General features: G+C 45.3%; 2 protein-coding genes across 9 annotated transcripts in view; one reads left to right on the forward strand and one right to left on the reverse strand.

Moving 5' to 3' along the window:
• LIN54 (lin-54 DREAM MuvB core complex component) overlaps positions 1-22,446 on the reverse strand; it is a 100,040-nt gene that overhangs the window by 75,192 nt on the left and 2,402 nt on the right. For 3 of the 8 annotated variants that reach the window (XM_085882936.1, XM_085882937.1, XM_085882943.1), the window contains exons 1-3: positions 9,598-9,780; positions 8,230-8,877; positions 7,402-7,507 (exon numbers count right to left, since the gene is read on the reverse strand). In XM_085882936.1, the coding sequence (XP_085739062.1) occupies positions 7,402-7,507; positions 8,230-8,877; positions 9,598-9,780 (937 nt within the window). Of the gene's footprint in view, positions 1-7,401; positions 7,508-8,229; positions 8,878-9,270; positions 9,510-9,597; positions 9,785-22,446 lie in introns of those variants that run through there. The other 5 variants (XM_085882938.1, XM_085882942.1, XM_085882939.1 and 2 more) reach the window with 5 other exon arrangements.
• LOC147026980 (uncharacterized) lies at positions 10,197-14,850 on the forward strand. The gene is made up of 2 exons (XM_085882944.1): positions 10,197-10,307; positions 13,824-14,850. The coding sequence occupies exons 1-2, from the start codon at positions 10,207-10,209 to the stop codon at positions 14,482-14,484; spliced, it is 762 nt and encodes a 253-aa protein (XP_085739070.1). The 5' UTR covers positions 10,197-10,206; the 3' UTR covers positions 14,485-14,850.

Here is a 22,446-nt window from a genome sequence, read left to right on the forward strand (position 1 = left end):
ACGATAAGCTTTATTGGGATGAAAAATGACTTTTAAACACCATCTTTATCGAAAACACGTGGCCTACAACTAGGCAAGGTGTTCTGCGCCATGGGTGCCAACACTGAAATTTTGAAAACAGCCGTAACTCGACGAATTGACACACAAATTCTGCCGAACTTACCTCGATCTTCCAAACTCACGCTCCGTCAACAATACCTGTGGTAACTTTTCTCGAGTTATCATGTTTTGGATGTTTGACCTCACTGTGACCTTGACCTTTGACCGATTTTGACGAAAATCTAATCAGGGTTAGCCATCACCCTCCTGAATCACGTGGTGTAATTTGACATTGGTAGCTTCTTCCGTTCTCAAGTTATCATGTTTTGAATGTTTGACCTCACTGTGACCTTGACCTTTGACCGATTTTGACCAAAATCTAATCAGCACGAGCAATCACCATTGAATCACGTGGTGTAATTTGACATTGGTAGCTTCTTCCGTTCTCGAGTTATCATGCCTACAAACAAACACACAAACACACAAACATACAAACAGAGGATGGAAGTCATCAATATACTTACGAAATCTAAAGATTTCGTAAGTAACAATGAAGGAATGACACCACATTACAATTCCACAATAAGATACCACAATCCTCTTATGGATGAACATCATGACATCATGCCTGGTGTTGGCTCAATAGTTAGGGTGGTGGGCTTGGAATCCGAGGATCCTGAGTTCAAATCCCGCTCTGCTGTTGAATTAATACCAGGTGGGGTTGACTCTGCCTGTCATCCTTCCGAGGTTGGCAAAATGAGTGCCAGCTTGCGTGTATCCTGTGTCGAAGTGGCAACCCATCCAGGATCGTGCCCATTAGCCAAGGAGACTGCTTAGGCAGCACCAACGCTCTGCACAGAGTATGGTCCCAATGGATTGATGGATAGATGGATCACGATATCTTTTGATGTTTTACTTTTGCTGTGGGATTATGACGGAGCAACATCAAAAGATGTCGTGATGGTAATCCACAACAGGTTTGTGGTGTCATTCAAACCTTATTTGGTTATTTTTGTTGAGATTTTATCCCTGCTTTCACTTCTTTCTTTTTTTCTTGTTTCTGCAATTTTTAAAAGTAAGAAAATGCTTAATGTCTTTTCATATATATATATATATATATATATATATATATATATATATATATATATATATATATATATTGTTATTTTGGTATGGATAAGATCCATATATGTTTTTCAATTTGGCTTATGGTACATTCTACCCCCCCCCCCCCGCTCATTCCTGGCGTTTGGTTCAATCCACCTTGTGGGTTACCACATACGTGGAAATGTCGATGCCATTATCATATTTAAAATAATAAAATGCTTTTATACACATTTTATACATTTTGTTTTTTGGTTTGGATTAAATCCATCTCTGTTATTAAATCGTTTAAATACTTGTTTCAGTTGATTTGGGGGATGGGTTGGATAGGTATCGTTTTTCAAATGGTTCTGTCCAGTGTCCATTTTCCCCCATCCCACAATCCCTGCCTGGTTTGGTCGAGTCAACATTTCCATTTGATTTGTTTTCATAATGAAACGATTAATGTTTTATATATTTTTAATTTGGGGTTGCATACACTTGCCCAGAGACAAAGTAACTTCCTCGCGTTGGAATAGTTATCATTACTTCAGCAGTTGAGTTTGGTTGGTCATGTCAGGTCAGGTATGGAAGCATGCGCTGGAGCTGTTAGGGTGAGGTTGGGCTACAGTTTAACATTGTTTTAAGAGGAGAAGAAGTACAAATTGGCAATTTAGCGATCTCTCGTTGTGGTACTTTAGCGACGTATCTTGGCATCTTTTTTTAATCTTGGTACGTAGTTCAGAAAACACTCGAGAATAAAAGGTATGGCTTTTAAATGCTTACGACTTCACTCTATGGTAATTTATTGGGTGGTCGTGAGACTACCCTTAGTCTCAGGTTTTCCGTCTGTCTGTATGTCTGTTGGGTGGTCGCTCGACTACCGTTATTCTCAGGTTTTGCGTCTGTCTGTATGTCTGTTGGGTGGTCGCTGGACTACCATTATTCTCAGGTTTTCCGTCTGTCTGTATGTATGTAATGGACAGCTCTGGAGGCCAGAGGAGTCAACCGATTTTGATGAAACTTGACTGGTACGTTCATACCAGGATCTAGTTGTATGCTTTTGAGCACCGTTGCTATGGACGCCACCGTTGCCTAGCAACGGGACTTTGAAATTTTTGAAAAAAATCCGAAAAATATTAATATAGATTATTTTTTTCTAAAATAAAATAAAATTAAATAAAATAAAAAAAAAATAAAAAAAATAAAAAATAAATCGGCTTCCAGGCTTTTATGCGCACTATAATCAACCTCTTTGTCAAAAAATTTCAGCCCGATCTGTTATAAACTATGACTAGTATGCAATTATATAGTGACCACCCATGTCGCTGACTAGCTTGTCTGTTTGTATGTAATGGACAGCTCTGGAGGCCAGAGGAGTCAACCAATTTTGATGAAACTTGACTGGTACGTTCATACCAGGATCTAGTTGTATGTTTTAGAGCACCGTTGCTATGGACGCCACCGTTGCCTAGCAACGGGACTTTAAAATTTTTTGAAAAAAAAAAATCTGAAAAATATTTTTATATATATTTTTCCGAAAATCAAAAATCGGCTTCCACGCTTTTATGCGCACTATAATCAACCTCTTTGTCAAAAATTTTCAGCCTGATCCGTCAAAAACTGTACGACTAGTATGCAATTGTATTACTATATGCTTTCACCCCAATGTTCGCGTGGGGATTCCCTAACGGAGGGTTAGGGAATCGAACACAAATGATGAATGGACAGTTGCTCGTCATGTTCCTATATGGAACAACGAACGGCAAAAATGCCATCTGATGTGTTCTCTTATCTACATATTTCATATTCGCCTTAGTCTAGCGACCACCTATGTCGCCAACCGGCTTGTAAGCATATAGTTGTGTACACATTTGAATGGGTGGCCATTTTTTCCCGTATCATCCCTCCACATGGAGTACTACCGTAACTCCATGATAGTGATAACACCGCTCCAAGCTCCTCATGAAATATCAATCTAAATGAAAGCAGATCGCACAAAAAGGTGAAGCAATTTGAACCCAGGCGAGATAGCTTAGAGCGAGTGCGCATACCTCTCGACCATCCTGCCATGGTATGGAAATTCATGGCTTTGCAACCAGTGGAAACATTTTTACTTTCTCTCTTGAACGCGGCAAGTTCACTTGTCCCATTCCTTCACTCACTCTAATCCTCCAATTTATTTTGGCCAACTCCGGGGATGTCCTCATGGAGAACCGAGCCGCGGTCACCACACCCACTTAATTATTTTCGTTGTACTCAGTGAAGTTACACTTTGGGAAAAACAGAACAGTATAAAAAGTTGTTTAATGCTTTGGCAATTTCACATGTTCTTGTGTAACTATGGAAAAAGAGGGAGCACAGCCTTGCTTATTGCTGGTGAGATATATAAATATATATATATATATATATATATATATATATATATATATATATATATATATATATATATATATATATATATATATATATATATGTATATGTATATGTATATGTATATGTATATGTATATGTATATGTATATGTATATGTATATGTATATGTATATGTATATGTATATATATATGTATATGTATATATATATATATATATATATATATATATATATATATATATATATATATGCCTGGTGTTGGCGCAGTGGTTAGGGCAGCGGCTTGGGATCCAACAGGTCCTGAGTTCAAGCCCCGTTGGGCCACTGAATTAATACACCAGGGGGTTGACTCAGCCTGTCATCCTTCCGAGGTCGGCGAAATGAGTACCAGTATACTGGGCCGGTGTATACCCCGGTTAAAATAGGTGTACCATATCCCTGTGTCGTAAGAGGCGACCAGGGTTGCGTCAGGAAGGGCATCCGGCGTAAAACATGTGCCAAATCACTATGCGGATCATACAGATGATCTGCTGTGGTGACCCCTAACGGGAGCAGCCGAAAGAAGAAGAAGATGTATATATATATATATATATATATATATATATATATATATATATATATATATATATATATATATATATATATATATATATATATATATATATATATATATACATACATATATATATATATACACACATATATACTGAGTTGCAGGAATCGTTAATTTCTTGAAATTTTCAGATTTCACTCCAGATTTTGACACTCATTTCGTCCACCAGCTTTGACATGATCCTCAAATCTGGAGACAGATTTCGATGATGTACTTTAATTAGTCCGTGCAAGGTCATCGTGGTGAAGGCAAGGCATTTTCCATTCGGCCGAAACAGAACGGCACATTAAGACCCCATGCTGGGTGAACGCGAGCTGACCAAGGATAAAGTCTGTTTTTCTTTTAATTCAATAAGGTCGTTTATTATCTTCAAACAGGGCGTTTAAATTTACACAAACACTCAGTTTTCATTGTTCACTTAGTATGCATGCACGCAACGTTTCAGGCCAGTAGGTTTCATTTCATAGTTTTGGAGTTATGGAGGAGACTGACTGAGAGTTAGTCACACACACAGACACACACACACACACACACACACACGCCTTTTATTATTATAGATAATGTTCCAATTTCTGTGTGACAGTTTTACAACTCCTCTGAAACCAAATCGATGAACAAAATTGAAAATGGTACCATGGTAATCACCAAGAACCCAGGCAGTGCAGCATCAAAAAATGCATTTAGACAAACACATTTTCAACATCCACATCGGTAAATGCACAGACAAAGCAAGCGTAAACCATGTTTTACGTGGCTTGACGACGAGTCGCGAGCCGCTGCCGATTGGCTGTGCAAGGCTGGGTGTCCTGTGATTGGCTCCTGCCAAGAGTCATCAATATACCCTTAACCGTACCCATATTTCTTCCGTCTCAGCAGAATTGCCATGCAGTGCCGATCATTAACTTTACATTTAAGGCATTATTATTTTTTTCTCATGTGTACAATATGCCAAACACACACACACACACACACACACACACACACACACACACACACACACACACACACACACACACACACACACACACACACACACACACACACACACACACACACACACTTTAATGCCATTTTTCCCTGCGAGAGCGGGGGTTAGCCTTGTGGGCTCCATGACAATCTTCCATCATGGTTCCCTTTTTGAGACAATGTTTTTATGGCCGGATGCCCTTCCTGACGCCAACCCTTTAGTCGCCTCTTACAACACGCAGGGATACGGTGTACCTATTCTAAACCGGGGCACACACCGGGACATCCCAGCAAGCCGGTACTCATTTTGCCGACCTCGGAAGGATGACAGCCGAGTCAACCCCACCTGATATTAATTCAACAGTCGAGCGTGATTTGAACTCAGGACCCTAGGATCCCAAGCCCACCACCCTAACCGTTAAGCCAACATCAGGCTTCATTATGCCAACACGTCGAAGAAAAACCGTTCAGGATGGAAAGAAAGGAAGGCTCTCCAGGATAGAAGAGAGACGAAAATTGAACAGCAAGCACAACAAATGAGGGCAATTGACAACGTGGGCCAGGGACGTACGGGCTTGCGAGTCGCATATTTAAGTTTATTTATGTTAGGTTGTATGCATTATCAGACAAAAGCATCAATTAAAGTGTTATTGTCATCCAAAGAGCATGTAGTGCATACATGGTGTTGGGGAAAGAGGGGAGGGAGGTGTTGTGGAGCGGAACCCATATTATTCCCATTCCATCCGCATCCGCACATCGGCTGAACACGGGGTCCGGTGGAACACAGGTCCGCACTATCGGGTGGTGTCCTGTATAATGCAGATCATGCAGTAAACGATTCATGTCCTTCTATTGTTTGCACTGTGATGACAATGCAGCGTATCTAAAGGCCCGGTCACACCTTGACGTTTTAGCCAGCTTATGCTGATTTTTGAAAAAATTGTCTAAAACGCTGGCACACGTTGAATACGTTATGGGTAAGTTTTGGAAACATTGAGAGCACGCTGAAAAACACTGCCATACGTCGTAGTACGTTGGCTTTCATCGTTGCACTTTGCGGTTGTCCTCAAATTTTATCATGCTTGAAATTTTACGACTCATGCCAGCGTACGACTCAAAAGTTCCGCTACGCTGGCCATAAGTTGTAGGCACGTTATGCGATCGTTGACACACGTTACTTGTAAGTTAATCATAAGTCGAAACACGTCGAGGTTATGTTTAGCGTACCGGAAACTTATTTTTAACCTACGAGTAACGTGTTGTAGGCACGTTACGCGATTGTTGACACACGTCCACACACATTACTTGTAAGTTACTCATAAGTCGAAACACGTCAAGGTAATGGTTAGCGTCAGTGTTCCAGACTCCCTGGTTTTTTTTTTTTCTTCGGTATGACGGTGATGTTGACACTTCGATTTCTAGTGCGGTTATGATTTAAATCGTTGAGCGGCAGCCTATTAATTATATTATATTATAACCGCACTAGAAATCGAAGTGTCAACATCACCGTCATGCCGAAGAAAAGAAGAAAAAAAAACCCAAGGAGTCTGGAACACTGACGCTAAACATTACCTCGACGTGTTTCAACTTATGAGTAACTTACAAGTAACTTTTGTCGACGCGTGCCAACGATCGCATAACGTGCGTACAACTTATTCCCATCGCATGCGGAACGTGTGAGGCATACGGCAAGTACGTCGTAAAATTTTTAACACGTTTAAAATTTCAAGACGTACTCCACTTACTACGACGTATTATAGCATACTTTAGCGTTCTATTCACGTATACCAAACTTACCCATACCGTAATCAACGTGCGCCAGCGTTTTAGTCGCATTTTTCAGAGGTCGGCATACGCTGTCAAGATCGCCAAGGTGTGACTGTGATGTTGACACTTCCATTTCTCCGGCGGTTATGATTTGAATCGTTGTGCGGCAGCCTTTTAATAGGCTACGCCACGTGATCGTCGGCGATACGTGCAGCGCGCTATGCATAAGTTCGACTATCGTTGGGCATAGGTTGTGAACGCCGACAACAGGCTAAGCATTCGTTGGTATAAGTTATCTACAAGACAACGAAACGTTCTGTGTCCATTACTAATACGTTATGCATACGACCAACTAGTTATGAATACGTCCGAATCTTTAAAAAAAAAAGTCAAAAGTTCAGCGTAAGCCAGCGTTTTACATACATTTTGATACGTTGCCTTTGCTGGCTAAAACGTCAAGGTGTGACTGGGCCTTAAAGAATGATCATCTTACGATATTCCACATCACTCGATACATTCCAGAAGGGATGAAGGTGGGTTTAATGGCAAAAAGTAATACCTGGTGTGTCTTGCGGTCGGCCAGATGGTCTGTTCCCAGAGACAGGTTTGAAGATAAACTTGGCTAGCACAGGACCCATTCCAGGCATAGTTACCATCCTGGTCACCTTGAAAAAAAAAAACCAAACCCAAAACAAAAGTTAAGGAAATCATATAAAAACGCACGGCACATGCATTTAAACCGTGTTACTTGGTTGAACAGCAACGAGATAAAACTATCCAAAAATGTGTAAACAACTTGATCAGCGTTACAAACAAAAATCAACAACTTTAATCTTCTAGTGTACAGATGGCGACTAATTAAAGTGGCAAAACGTATTTAGCAATCTGTGCCACTGTCATTATCAAAACCACAAAAACAGCTCGTTAGAACCAGGATGCCAAGAAAGTCGGATAACCTTTTCTTCTTCTTCTCAAAGGGCCCCAGGTATTCGCACCTTCTTGTGCGGTCAGCCAGGGAAGCGGTTCTGGGCCAAGTCTTTGACGAACCAGCTGGCGAGGCATGACATTAGATTTGCAAGAATTTACAAATTGTTCAGAGTACGAGCGATAACTCGCCGACTCTCGAGGCGAAAGGCACCCTGAGATGTTTAAAACATTCTGCAACACCCCCCCTCCCCCCCCCATTGCAGGCAGACGAGTCGTCCTGCGCTCCTTTCTTCCGACGGACACGTTCCATGTACGTCAAACTGAACGCAAAACATCAAGATGATAGTTTATAGCTGGGTCGACATTCAAACCCAGGCTTGACGGGTGGAGTGTGCATAACTCTATCAATCAACCAGGACACGAGCATTTCTCACGACAAAACCTCATCTCCATCACTCACTGGTACTGCAGTAATTGGCGTCGACGAGGAAGCTGCGCCTGTGGCTCGAGATGCATCATTGGTTCCTCCGACTACCGGCACAAGCCGGACACCCTGCTGCCGGCCTACAGGTCCCGCCGTGACGGCGGACACTTTCGACACGACGCCGGTCTTGACGTCTCCACCGGCAGGGGCAACCTTACTCGGCACCGTCATCAGCAGCCGTCGTTCAGCACCTTGCCCACCGACGGTCTGCACAGCAACCAACAACGGTTGGCCTTGAGACTCGGAGGAGGCAGAACTTTCAGGGACCGCCTCGGTTGGCTTCCGTGGCCCTGGCACGGTGAAGAACAGAGGCTGTTGCTGCCCCTCCTTCCTCAAATCCCCACCACTTGCACCGAGTGTCTCGAGACTTTTTGCCGGCAATGTCACCAAAGCATTCTCTCCGGAAGAGAAAGAGGGCCTCAGAGTGCGTTGTTGTTGTGGCTGCTGGCATGTTGCCACCGGCAGCAACCCTCCTTGGGCCGTCAGATCTGCGGAGGCAAGACCCTGTGGGAAAGTTTGTGCTGCCTCGCTCTTCAGACCTCCCACAAGCTCAGGCCCATTGACACAAGGCACATCATGCAGACCCTCTTCTCCCTCCTTCTCTTGCTCCATTTGGTCTGCTTTCTGAACATGCAAAGAGGTTCAACAGTGAATGAGAGCTTTCAAATCTGGCTGCATAATCATCATCATCATCATCATCATCATCCCACTTTACACACGTCACAGCTCCAAAGTCAGTATTACGATTCTCTGCTCGGAGCAAACATCCACCAAGCAGGTTCTACCTGCATGACGGAACAATACATGGCAAATGGCAATGACAACAACGACAGACAACTACTCAAAACTACACGTTATTTCATGTGTGGAACCAATGGTTCCCATTGGAGTCAAATCTCTTGACCGGGACTCCCTGGGCACGGCCAGCAATCCCCAGCTGCCGTCACACATCAGAAGTCAATCGTCTCACTCAAACGCACACACACTCTCCACAGGGGCAGGTGTCCCACGACTCACGCACTCAGCTCATCCTAAATATAGTCCGCGGATCCGACGGTGCCGCCGTCTCGAACCCCAAAATGACCGCCTGCCGCCTGCACGTCTCTTTCCACCGCAGTCACCCCCCGTTTCGAGTTCACAGTCAGGGTCGAATCGCTCGTCCGCCTCTCGTCATTTCCCCGGGAAGTGCCGTCGTCGATCCTCCCCCCGCGAGCCTTCTTCGTCGGTGTCGCATGTCCGTGTCGTCCTCCATCAATGACTCCTCGGGCTCGTCGAACGTCCTCTTCAACACGTCCGTCCGTCCATCCCTCCCCCTCCTCCCCACGGGCCCGTCTCCCCACTAACCATGTCCCGCTCGTACCACAGGACGCCTCTGTCGAGCCTCCGATCGATCCCTCCCTCGAGCGCCGCGCCACGGCCCTCCAGTCGCCGGCGAGAGGTGCGGCGGGACCCGATCAGATGTACGTTGTTTAAAATCGCCCGCCGCTCGCCTCCTCCGCCTGTCGGCCGCACTTCCCGCGCCGCCATTCCGGGCTGGGACGTGTCATCGCCTGACGTCACGCAAACCGCGCGATTACCTCACGTTTCGCCAAAACCTCCACACAACGCGTCGCCGCTCGAACGGAACACGCGCAACGGACAAATTGTCCGGATAAAAAAATTCGTTTCGCGGCGAAATTCGGACTACGTCGGCGAACAGGACGCGGGACATTCACCGCCCAGAAGTCGACACGTTCGTTCCGGAGCGTTCCGCGTCGCCGTCGTCGAGGTGGTGGTGGCGACGACGACGGCGACATGTAGAATACGATGGGTGAGGCACTGGCACACTATGGCCTATGCTTTTCGAAAGGTGCTGCGAGGTCTTGACCGGTACTTTACAGAACGTCCACCGGCGCGAGCGAACACGTGGGGCCGCTGAGCCTCGTGTTCCTCCGAAGGAGGGCGCACTCATTGATGCGACGACGCATGCTTACGAGGGAAAGTGTGAGAGAGTATGCCGAGCCGGCCACCCCGAAACTTGATCATCTTCCAGGTGGAACTCTGGTCTTGGACGGGTGAGTAGGACCTCTGGTCTTGGACGGGTGAGTGGGACCTCTGGTCTTGGACGGGCGAGTGGGACCTCTGGTCTTGGACGGGCGAGTGGGACCTCTGGTCTTGGACGGGCGAGTGGGACCTCTGGTCTTGGACGGGCGAGTGGGACCTCTGGTCTTGGACGGGCGAGTGGGACCTCTGGTCTTGGACGGGCGAGTGGGACCTCTGGTCTTGGACGGGCGAGTGGGACCTCTGGTCTTGGACGGGCGAGTGGGACCTCTGGTCTTGGACGGGCGAGTGGGACCTCTGGTCTTGGACGGGCGAGTGGGACCTCTGGTCTTGGACGGGCGAGTGGGACCTCTGGTCTTGGACGGGCGAGTACGACCTCTGGTCTTGGACGGGCGAGTACGACCTCTGGTCTTGGACGGGCGAGTACGACCTCTGGTCTTGGACGGGCGAGTACGACCTCTGGTCTTGGACGGGCGAGTACGACCTCTGGTCTTGGACGGGCGAGTACGACCTCTGGTCTTGGACGGGCGAGTACGACCTCTGGTCTTGGACGGGCGAGTACGACCTCTGGTCTTGGACGGGCGAGTACGACCTCTGGTCTTGGACGGGCGAGTACGACCTCTGGTCTTGGACGGGCGAGTACGACCTCTGGTCTTGGACGGGCGAGTACGACCTCTGGTCTTGGACGGGCGAGTACGACCTCTGGTCTTGGACGGGCGAGTACGACCTCTGGTCTTGGACGGGCGAGTACGACCTCTGGTCTTGGACGGGCGAGTACGACCTCTGGTCTTGGACGGGCGAGTACGACCTCTGGTCTTGGACGGGCGAGTACGACCTCTGGTCTTGGACGGGCGAGTACGACCTCTGGTCTTGGACGGGTGAGTACGACCACTGGTCTTGGACGGGTGAGTGGAACCTCTGGTCTTGGACGGGTGAGTACGACCTCTGATCTTGGACGGGTGAGTGGAACCTCTGGTCTTGGACGGATGAGTGGGACCTCTGGTCTTGGACGGATGAATACGACCTCTGGTCTTGGACAAGTGAGTGGGACCTCTGGTCTTGGACGAGTGAGTGGGACCTCTGGTCTTCACAAATATGCATTTTTCACTATAGGAATGGGTAGCATTATAAGTGACAAATAGAATAAGGTTCACTATAATCTTCGTTTGAAGTAAATCAGATCATTTTTGACGAAGTTATGAGCGGAAAACGATTTTGATCATTTCGTGACCTTGACCTTCACCTTTGATCCAATTGGACCCAAACGTTAATGGGGTCGTCCAAGGTTCATTGCCCACCTGTGGATTAAATTTGATAGTGTTTGCTAAAGCCGTTTTGCCGTAAAGTTACTAACAGACAGACAGACAAATTAAAAAAAAAACCAATGTCACCCTCAGGGTGACTAGTATCTTGCCAAAATGTGAATATGAGTGACTTATTTATTCGATTAAAGTTACTCAAAAAATAAGGGTTTAGTCGACCTTGATGCTTGACCTTTTTGTGACCTTGACCTTTGACCTTGACATTTTCGTACGGTTAATGGTATCTCTCCAGGACCGTTGTACATGAAATATCAAGAGATTTTGATGAGAACTGAGGAAATAAAATTTTCATGAAAAATCCGTTTTTTCGTCATGACGTCATCAAATGACGTCATAGCGTCAAACTTTTGACAGATCTGGAAAGCACTTATTAAGCGCTTTCATATGAGGTATTACTCGATATGGTATCTAAGATTTCGAAATTTGACCTTGGGGTCAAAAACTTTCGACCTCCAGCGCTAACCATGAAGGTCAAGGCCGATCGCCACCAAAAATTAATCAGCTGAGCGCCAGACCATGAACTATATTCCCATGAAGTTTGAAGACTATCCGATCAGAATTACTCAAAAAATAATGGTTTCGTCGACTCCCCTGATTTGCGACAAAGTGACCTTGACCTTTGACCTTGAAAATTTTATGCGCTGAAAGGGACCTTTATAGGATTCTGATATGCGAAGTTACAAAAATTTCCAATGATAACTGTGCTCTGCAGAGTGATCGATACGTGATTACAGACAAACAAAAAAAACAAAAAAAAAACATACAAACTGACTAAGATATCTTGCAAAAACTTTGTTTTGGCAAGATAACAAACCGGACGATTACAATATCCCGCTTCCTCCCTCCGGGGGGGCAGGATAATAACTTGTGTTAAGTGCATGAAGCAACGAGAGGGGGAGCACTCAGTAGAGTGCAAAACCTCCGCCACCAATACTGCTGGGTCACTTAAGTGAACCTGATATCCTATTCATTTTAGGTCAAAACGGATCACTCTACTGAACCACGATTGAATAAACTAACTAGATTGACGCACATGTAGAAATGCCAAAAAATAAAATCAAAATTTTTTTGAAAGAAAGTTGCAAAATTTTGTTTTTTTTTTCTCTAACAAATTTTTTTTATAGTTGGAAATCACTCAAAACATGTAGAAATGCAAAAACAAAAATTCAAATATTTTTTTAAATGGCCGCCATAGCGGCCATATTGGTCTTTGGACAAAGTCCAAAATCTAATGGCATGATCCTTGGACCATACCTAATCCCCCCACCAAGTTTCATCAAAAACCGTCCAGGAGTTTTTCTGTAATACTGTTCACAAACAAACAAAGTCATAGACTGGTACTTACGAAATCGTCAACTTGACCTCTGACCTTGTCTAATAAAAGCTGTCTCTAGAGAAGGTAGTGACGCAAACCAGAAGTTTCTACGATGATTCTGTACCAAACAATCAAAAATCGAATGTTTGACCTCACTGTGACCTTGACCTTTGACCAAAATCTAATCAGCACTAGCCATCACCCTCCTGAATCACGTGGTGTAATTTAACATTGGTAGCTTCTTCCTTTCTCGAGTTATCGTGCCTACAAACACACACACAAACAGATAACGGAAGTCATCAACATACTTACGAAATCTTTAGATTTCGTAAGTAACAAACAGACAAGGGTGAAAACAGTAACCAAAAACATAGCTACTAGTCCATGGGCCCAGGCATATATCAGGTCCATCTAAGGAAATCAAACTTTAGGGCTACTAAGTTATTGGTAGGGACTATATGATTATGTCAATGTGATAACCGTTCCAGAAGAGCAGCTTAGTGTATGTATTTTGCATTTTTACCATTTCACCATTGAGATATTGATGTTTTGGGGGAGAATCAAAAAAAAAAAAAAAAAGACCACTGGGAGGAAGTGGGAGAGCTGAAGTCCACGCAGGAGGAAGCAGACACCCGGATGCTTCTGCATGCTCTGCATGCAGCAGAGGCTGGGTACAAGGCTGTGGTGATCACTGCTGAAGATGCAGATATCCTCGTGCTGTATCTTGCCTTCAATAAGGACATCCCATGCCCCGTGTATCAGAAGTGTGGTACGCAAACCCGCACACGGTTCCTAGACATTGACAAGCTTGCTAGATCGATGGGAGACAGTGTCTGTAATGCCCTGGTTGGACTGCATGTGTTCTCCGGTTGCGATAGTCAGTGCCTTTGCAGGCTGGGAAAGATGGGCGCCTTGAAGCAAATGAAGTCGGATAAGACCTACCAAGTGGCCTTCAGTCAGCTCGGTCATTCATGGGAAGTATCCACCGAGCTCTTTCAGAAGCTGCAAGAGGTCACCTGCCACATGTACGTGCCGTCTACCAACACCACGAAAGTCGATGAACTCCGACATCAACTCTTCTGTGCCAGACGGGGAGAGATAGAGTCCAGTCATCTTCCACCATGTGAAGACTGCCTCTTCATGCACGTCCTCCGTGCAAACTACCAGGCTGCTATTTGGAGGCGCTGTCTGCAATACCAACCCTATGCTCCAAGTCCCAAGGGTTGTGGATGGACCACTGATGATGACGGGAAACTGGCCATAGAGTGGATGCAGGGTTCTCCAGCACCGGATGCAGTGTTGCAACTGCTTTCCTGCAAGTGTGGACGGTCATGCAAACTCCCAGACTGCACGTGCCTTGCCAATAGCCTGAAGTGCACCGACATGTGCAAGTTGCAAACCTGCAGCAACCAGCCCGCTGATGTCGAGGAAGAGGTTGTAGACCTCGAGGACTCTGATGCTGATAACAGTGATGAAGACGAGACTACTGATCCATGGTGTGAATGTTTTGGCACAATCACAAGGACATTCATGGCTACAAATATGCATGAGTAAAACATAGTACATAAACATGTCACAGTAGCGTGGTGAAATTTGGGTTATCCGTAAATTTCACATTTTGGACGCTTGTTGGAACTAGGGAAGGGGAAGGGCAATTCCTAACTGTGGTAAAAACTTGTAAAATGTTCATAAATGTTTTCCTCATACAACATGTGCATGTTGTAGGCTACTGCGGTTCAGTAGCACTACCCAGGGAACTTGTATGACAATATTATAAATTAAAATGAACTGAAAATCGGTAATCAGCAACATTTTGATCGGCCCTATTGTTCGCCCCTTTCTGCCATAAAACAAATTCTGCCTTCAGGAATGACAGAAAGGATTATTCGGATGGTATAAATAAAGCATTTCAGACATGTATTTGTGGTTTGCAGTTCATTCTAGTCCCATGTGGAAACAGCAATTGCATCATTCGTGAATGTTTCTGAGTTTGCCTTTTCGCTTTCATTATGCGGAGGGTGGGTACATTCCAGAGATGATAACTGCCAATAAGCTGCCAGTCTGCATCACATCAAAATGTGATATATATACACCAATTCAAAAATCATAACTAGGATTGGTTTCCTTAGATAGTACCAACAAGTGGAATTTCTGGCCTGGCCCCATGAACTATACTGCTTTTAATGCTTTCTCGGCTTCTCGCTGTGAAAACCAAAGCATTTCGGATCATTAGCATCTCCCGCGATGAAGCTGAGTCTTTGGGCCTCTCACTCTCTCACCGCAGGCAGCTCGGTGGTCTTTCTGTCTTCTACCGTCTCCCCTCCAGCCTCGCCCCCCCTCCCCCTGCTCTCTCTGCGATTTGTCCCCACCACATTTCTGCAGGGCGCTCAAGGTCCGCCAACAACCCCCTTCTGGTAAAACTACCAAAATCACGACTCACTGCTCACCTTCACTCTTTCATTCCTCTTTTTTCCCACCTTTGGAATAAACTCCCTCACTCTATTCAATCCCATTTTTCCCTCCGGCCTTCAAAACAGCTGTTCACTCCCACCTCTTATCATCCCCCATCTTTTCTACTCCCGATAATCCACCCAAGCCCACCTCCTTCAAATTCCTTGCTTTCCTTCCTGAAAATCCCTGTAATGTCCATCTTCTATTCCCCATGTTCCCCGCTCCATCCCCCCCCTCTTCCACAGATCTAATGTCTCTGTTCCCCACTGTTTTGTCCTTCCCACTCCCGCCCCTCTTGTCTCATGCCCCCCTTGCTGTGCATTGTGTGTTAGCTCTCATACGAGCCTCGACAAGGTGTACAAAAAAAAAAAAAAGCAAAACATCTCTGTACTGGAAAACGTGGGGGCAGGAATACTGCACTGTACATGGAGACTTGTAATACCCTCCGCTACCTGGAGGCGGTGCTACACAATACACAGAAACATCGATAATTTGCATCCCCTTCCCCTCCCCCCACCCCAAGACCACAGGGAAGGATCAAAACCCCTGTTAACACAAATTGGGGTCGTGCTGATCCTATGTAGCAAGTCTGGATGTAATCGGCCCAGACCTTCAGGATGAGTCGCCGGACAAATACACAAGGGCACTCAGGGGAGCGCATACCTCCGCCACGTAATGCCTGATCCACTAGAACATATCGGATCTTCACTAAAATCAAATCACTTTTTCCTTGTCACAAACCCAACCTGTCCACCAAGTTTTATCCGAATCCGTCCACAACTTTTTTGAGATTTCATGCTATATATTAGTTTAGCCCGGTCATTGGTGAAGAATCACTTGAAGAGCAGGTTTTGGGTCGTTGATGACTTCGCGTGATTCGAAGGTCGTAATCGTTGGGCAATTATTTTCATACATTTGAAACTCAAAATATGCTAAAATTAACTTTTGAGTCAAAACTTTTGTCAGTGATCGAAAAACAGTCCGGAAGTTACCGAAGATGCGATGACGTCACGTTCTCCGAAAACTTTGTGAACATTGGCGAGATACGAATCGGAGAGTGATTTCAGCGGTGATGAAATTTTTTTTTTTTGTATACCTTGTCGAGGCTCGTGTGAAAGCTAACACACAACGCACAGCAAGGGGGCATGAGACGAGAGGCACGGGAGTGGGAGGGACAAAACAGTGGGGAACAGACACATTAGGAGATCTGTGGAAGGGAGATGGATGGGATGGGGAACATGGGGAAGAGAAGATGGACATTACAGGGACTTTCAGGAAGGAAAGCAGGAGAATTGAAGGAAGTGGGCTTGGGTGGATTATCGGGGGTAGAAAAGATAGAGGATTTGGATGGGGGATTTGGATAAGAGGTGGTGGTGAACAGCTGTTTTGAAAGCCTGGAGGGAAGAATGGGAAAGAATAGAGTGAGGGAGTTTATTCCAAAGGCGGGAAAAAAGAGGAATGAAAGAGTGAAGGTGAGCAGTGATTCGTGATTTTGGTAGTTTTACCAGAAGGGGGTTGATGGCGTACCTTGAGCGCCCTGTGGAAATGTGGTGGGGACAAATCGCAGAGAGAGCAAGGGGGCAAGGTTGGAGAGGAGACGGTAGAAGACAGAAAGACCACCGACCAACCTGCGGTGATTGAGTGAGAGGCCCAAAGACTCAGCTTAAATTGTGGGAGATGCCGATGATCCTAAATGCCCTGTTTTCGACAGCGTGAAGCCGAGAAAGGTGGGAGGCAGGAGCACCAGCCCAGAGGGGAGAGCAGTACTCCATAAGGCTACGGACAAAAGCTTCGTAAAGTGGTCAGGAGCTCAGGAGGGCCGAGGAAGGACTTTGCACGACGGAGGATTCCCAGTCGGCGACTGGCTTTGGAGGCGAGGTTGGAAATGTGACTTTCCCAGGAAAGGTCATGGCAGATCGTGAGACCCAGAAGCTTGAAAGAAAAGACTTCTTCCAGAGGATTGTTGAGAAAGTGGATGGGGGGGGGGTTCTAAACAGTCCTTTCGAAGAGACATAGTGAGAGTGTGAGATTTGTCTGGATTGAAAGACATGTTCCACGTGTTGGACCAGTTTGTGATTTTATCCAGATCTGCAGTGAGCGAAGAAGCTGCTGCTTGCCAGTCTGAGGGGTGACAGATGGTACGGCAGAGGGTGGAGTCATCAGCAAAGAGATATAGAGGATTTTCCAGAGAGTCGGAGAGATCATTGATGAAAACCAGAAAAAGAACAGGGCCCAGAAAGCTACCTTGAGGAACTCCAGCCTAGACAGGAAGAGGGGATGAAAGAACTCCATTTAGGGCCACACGTTGACTGTGACAGGAGAGGAAGTCTGCCAGCCATGAGTGGAGATGGCCTTGCATACCATAGGAAGAGAGTTTGGTGAGCAGGGCAGGGTGCCAGACTGTCCAAAGCACGTGATATGTCCAGGGATACGGCTCGGATTTCCTGTCTGGCATTGAGCACCTCCATCCATTGATGGGAGAGCAGAAGCAGCATATCCAGGGTAGAGTGACCTGGTCTGAAACCAAATTGATGATCGGAAATCAAGCCATTGGAGAAGAGGAAGGATTTCGTGTCTGAAGCGACGATGGATTCCATAACCTTGCTGATGATTGGGAGAAGGCTGATTGGTTTGTAGTTGCAGGGATCTGCTTTTGCACCTTTTTTATGCAGGGCAGTGATGTTTTCAGATTTCCAAGCAGATGGCAGATGACCTTGAGCAAATGAGAGGGTGAATAGAACAGAGAGAGGGTGAGCAAGAGCAGAAGAGCAGGCGTTGAGGACATGTGTGCTGATGCCGTCTGGACCGGTTGCAGAATCTGAGTCAAGGTTTGAAAGCAAGCTCTCCACCTTGTCAGGAGAAAAGGACACAGAGTCCAGGGACAGTTGGGTGCGACTGGGTAAGGACACAAGATTTAGCTGCAAACACAGAGTTTAGGCATTCAGCTTTTTCACGTGCGGTATCAGCAGTGCGGCCATTTGAGGTAAGGAGGGGATGGAGTGGAAATATACACCAAAAACAGATTTGATTAAACCCCACCAGGATTTTGAGGAGGGAGAGGTTTGAGAGTTGACTTGAGATGAGAAAGATGTTGTTTTCTGGCTCTCCTGAGGGTAGATACACACTTGTTCCGAGCTTTGTGGAAGGAACTGAGATTGCCCTCAGTTGGGTTTGCTTTCCATGAGGCAAAGGCAAGTTGTTTCAGGACAACTGCCTCACCACAAGCTTCAGTGAACCAAGTGCGGGAGGAAGGGTAGGACAACTGAAGATGAGAGGGGATAAATCTGTGCATGAGGGAGAGCAAGTTTCTTTGAAAGAATTCCCAGGATGAGTTGATGTTTGAGAAAGTAGTGATAGGAGACCAGTCTGTAAGTTCTATGGCTGCTTGGATACCCTGCCAGTCGGCTTGAGTGAAATGCCAGACTCGACGGCAGTGAGGTGGTTCTCTGATAACAGCCAGAGAGATGTCCACTTTGACAAGGACGTGGTCAGAAAAACCGATTGGAGTGGGGGAAGAGCAGCAGATATTGTCAGGAAAATGTCAAAATCAGATCCAGAAGAGATGGAGTACCATTGGTTGAGATCCGGGTCGGGAAGTTGACCGAGTCAGTCCTAATGAGTGGCAGAAAGCTTTTGCTGAGGTGCCATGACAGGTGAGAGAGGTACCCACACCTAGCCAACTGGCATGATGACAGTTGAAGTCACCACATAAGAGGAAGAGAGAGTTTGGATGAGAAGATAGAAGATGGTCCATGTTTTCGGATAGTGAGGTGTAGATGGAGTCATCACTGTTAGGTGGACGGTACAGTACACATATAAACATGAGGTGGGAGTGGAGGGGAAGCCGTAGCCAGAGGTATTCCTGGGGGTGTGGGGGAGTGAGAGCAGTGCATGGAGAGTGAGGAATAGAGTCTTTGATGAAGAGAGCAACACCTCCACCAGGACGAGGCTCAGGTCTGTCATACCGGAGGAGGGAGTAACCGGGGAGAGATACTTGGGAGTCAGACACGTCTTGGGAGAGGAAAGTTTCTGTTAGGCACATTATGTCTGGTTTGTCAGTGGCAACCTGTTATGTATGGAAAGATCTGAAAGGTTTGAGCGAAAGCCCCAGATATTTGAGGTCCACACTTTTAATGAAGAGTTAGGGGAGGAGGCTTTGGGTGCAGGGGGTGGGGGGGGGGGGAGGGGAGGGTAGGACAAGGAGGGTTGTTGAAAGATTGTGGTGGATTGCAAAATAGCTAGGGGTGGGGGCCGAATGAGGAGGAGAAAGGCCTCTGTGGTGGTGGGGGAGAGGGGGAAGAAGGCAGTTGAGGATTTGAGGTGGTGGAATGAAGAGATGGAGGTGAGAGGGCAGTTGATGGGGGAAGCTTTGTGGATGAGAGGGGGGGAGCAACTTTGAGAAGGATGAGTGAGGGGATGATAGGTGGGAGAAAGGTGAGGGGGGAATTTTTGAGAGAGGTGAGAGGGAGGCTTGGAGGGAGAAGAGTGGGATGGTTGCTTTAAGAGTGAGGGGTGAGTGGGGTGAGTTGGCACTGAAGTTGGAAAAAAAAAAGAATGGTTGATGGAAAGCGAACATTCATAACAACCTGGGGTTTTTTTTAAGTTTTAGGTCAGAGATGCGATTTAACACAATTCTTGATGGATGCAATAAAGGCGAATTCAGAGAATGGAGAGAAGAAACGCTGTAACAGTTGGATTTTTTAGGCAAGGAATGAAGGAGAGGTCGAAATGAGAGCAGTCTGTTAAAATAGTAGTGCATTATGATACAGTAAAGAGTACCACATGTGTGAAAGGAAGATGAAGCATTACAAATCGTTTTTGTTATTATTATTAATGTTTGAGAGTTTTCAACAGATTAGGTCATGGAAGTGTTGTAGAAAGAGGAAGAAGAAGCGGAGGAGGAAGAATAAGAGGAAGAAGCAGAATCGGGAGAAGGTTAGCGTTTTTTTTTTTTTTTAAGATAAGAAATGGAGAGATTAGTTGGGAGAATGGGGGACGTTAGGAAAGTGGGGAGGATAGAAATTGAAGGTAATGGGGAGAAAAAACAAACAAAAAAAACGATCGAACACCGAGGGGAACCGGTAGGCCTCAAACACCCGGTAAGAACGTCGACAAAAACTCACAAAATAGCACGATTTTTGAAACAAAAAAAATTGAGTGTTTTCATTCCGATATTGCCGAGGACGAGTCGGAGGATGATGGGAATTTATACTTTGAAGTTTCTGGCCCTGAGCCATATAAATTTGAGCCACTTGCAAATGCCAGAAAACAACCTATTTCGTGTACAAGTGGCAGGACTGACTGCCCGGCAGTTCACACTGACAGACTCCACCAGACAGATTGGTTTGTAGATTTTCATTTTCTTGTTCGATGCATAAAATAATGTAAAGTTTGATTCGTCTGTGACTTGATATAATAATTTTTAACCCTAGAGTCACTCAAGAGTCAGAAATAGAATGAACCAATATTGGACCCAAATATATTATACACAGTAGCCTTGGCGTTGAAGTCTTTCTGACAGCTGAGCTTGACCCCAGCGAAAGTGAACAGTAAGAACAAACCCCAACTTTCAAGAGACTGTTGTGGCAAAGAAATACCAAAACATGTTTCACCTCATTGGGAAATATTCTCCCAAATTTAGAAAAAAAAAAAAAAAAGTGGAAAATTGATCAACTTTTTACAATTGAAATGAAATAGCCCAATTTGCTGATGCTGTTAAAGAAGTAAAGGTCCCATGACACCCAAAAGTACTGAAATTGCATATATATATATATATATATATATATATATTAGCCTGGTGTTGGCGCAGTGGTTAGAGCAGCGGCTTGGGATCCAAAAGGTCCTGAGTTCAAGCCCCGTTGGGCCACTGAATTAATACACCAGGGGGTTGAATCAGCCTGTCATCCTTCCGAGGTCGGCAAAATGAGTACCAGTGTACTGGGCCGGTGTATACCCCGGTTAAAATAGGTGTACCATATCCCTGTGTCGTAAGAGGCGACCAGGGTTGCGTCAGGAAGGGCATCCGGCGTAAAACATGTGCCAAATCACTATGCAGATCATACGGATGATCCGCTGTGGCGACCCCAAACGGGAGCAGCCGAAAGAAGAAGAATATATATATATATATATATATATATATATATATATATATATATATATATATATATATATATATATATACATATATACATATATACACACACATATATATATATATATATACATATATACACACACATATATATATATATATATACATATATACACACACATATATATATATATATATATATATATATATATATATATATACACACACACATATGTCCTATAGGAGTTTTTCATCGTGATTTCTGATCTGACAATGTTTTTTTTCACAATACTCTTTCTGTAATATGTAAAATTAAAAAAACAAACCTCTTCAGGAACGCCCCTAAAAATTCTGCCGAAATCTACTGAAAGGGGCGTAACCCTCATGACGTCAACTGCAGCACGACAAAGGCTGCACGTAAATTACTCGGGTTGGTGGTCTACGTAATTCTATTGGCTCCTTGTGTTTTTCCACATTCGATTGGTCGACTCAATCACTTCGTTCATTTCTGCTTTAAAAAAAAAATCGAACATTTGGTTTTGAATAATGGATGGCATGGACTTTCACTTGTCTGGTAACGACAGTGAGTGTGAGAGAAATGAAGGATTTTGGTCTGAATTACATGGAGAATTGTTGGATAATGTAGTTGCGGGAGGTGAATTTCAGGCAGCTGGAAATGGAATATGGCCTTACCAGTTTGAGCCTGAAGTAGGACAAGCAGAAGAAAATGGCGATGAAATTCCTGGTGTTCATTATGATCGGGAGGACATCGAAGGAAGACTTGGCAATAACAACTGGTTAGACTAAATCCTATTCGTAATTCAATAATGTAAATTCGACTTGCATACTGCTCGATATCAGAAATATTTTAGTGAGGTGACGTGACCAGCACAGCTTAGCGGGCATGTTGCACCGCGGCGAATGAATCGCAATCAAGGCCGGCGCATGTCATCGGCCGTATCTCTCCACGCATA

Source organism: Eptatretus burgeri, chromosome 5, assembly GCF_056783735.1.
Source record: "Eptatretus burgeri isolate ZD-2024b chromosome 5, Ebu_testis_v1, whole genome shotgun sequence".
NCBI classification, from domain to species: domain Eukaryota; kingdom Metazoa; phylum Chordata; class Myxini; order Myxiniformes; family Myxinidae; genus Eptatretus; species Eptatretus burgeri.

What these genes read in the sequence shown, in the direction of transcription:
- LOC147026980 (XM_085882944.1), top strand. Translation starts at nt 10,207, where the DNA reads ATGCGACGACGCATGCTTACGAGGGAAAGTGTGAGAGAGTATGCCGAG. An exon ending in GGAACTCTGGTCTTGGACGG is followed by an intron (nt 10,308 to 13,823) that starts GTGAGTAGGACC and finishes GTGCCTTTGCAG; the next exon opens with GCTGGGAAAGATGGGCGCCT.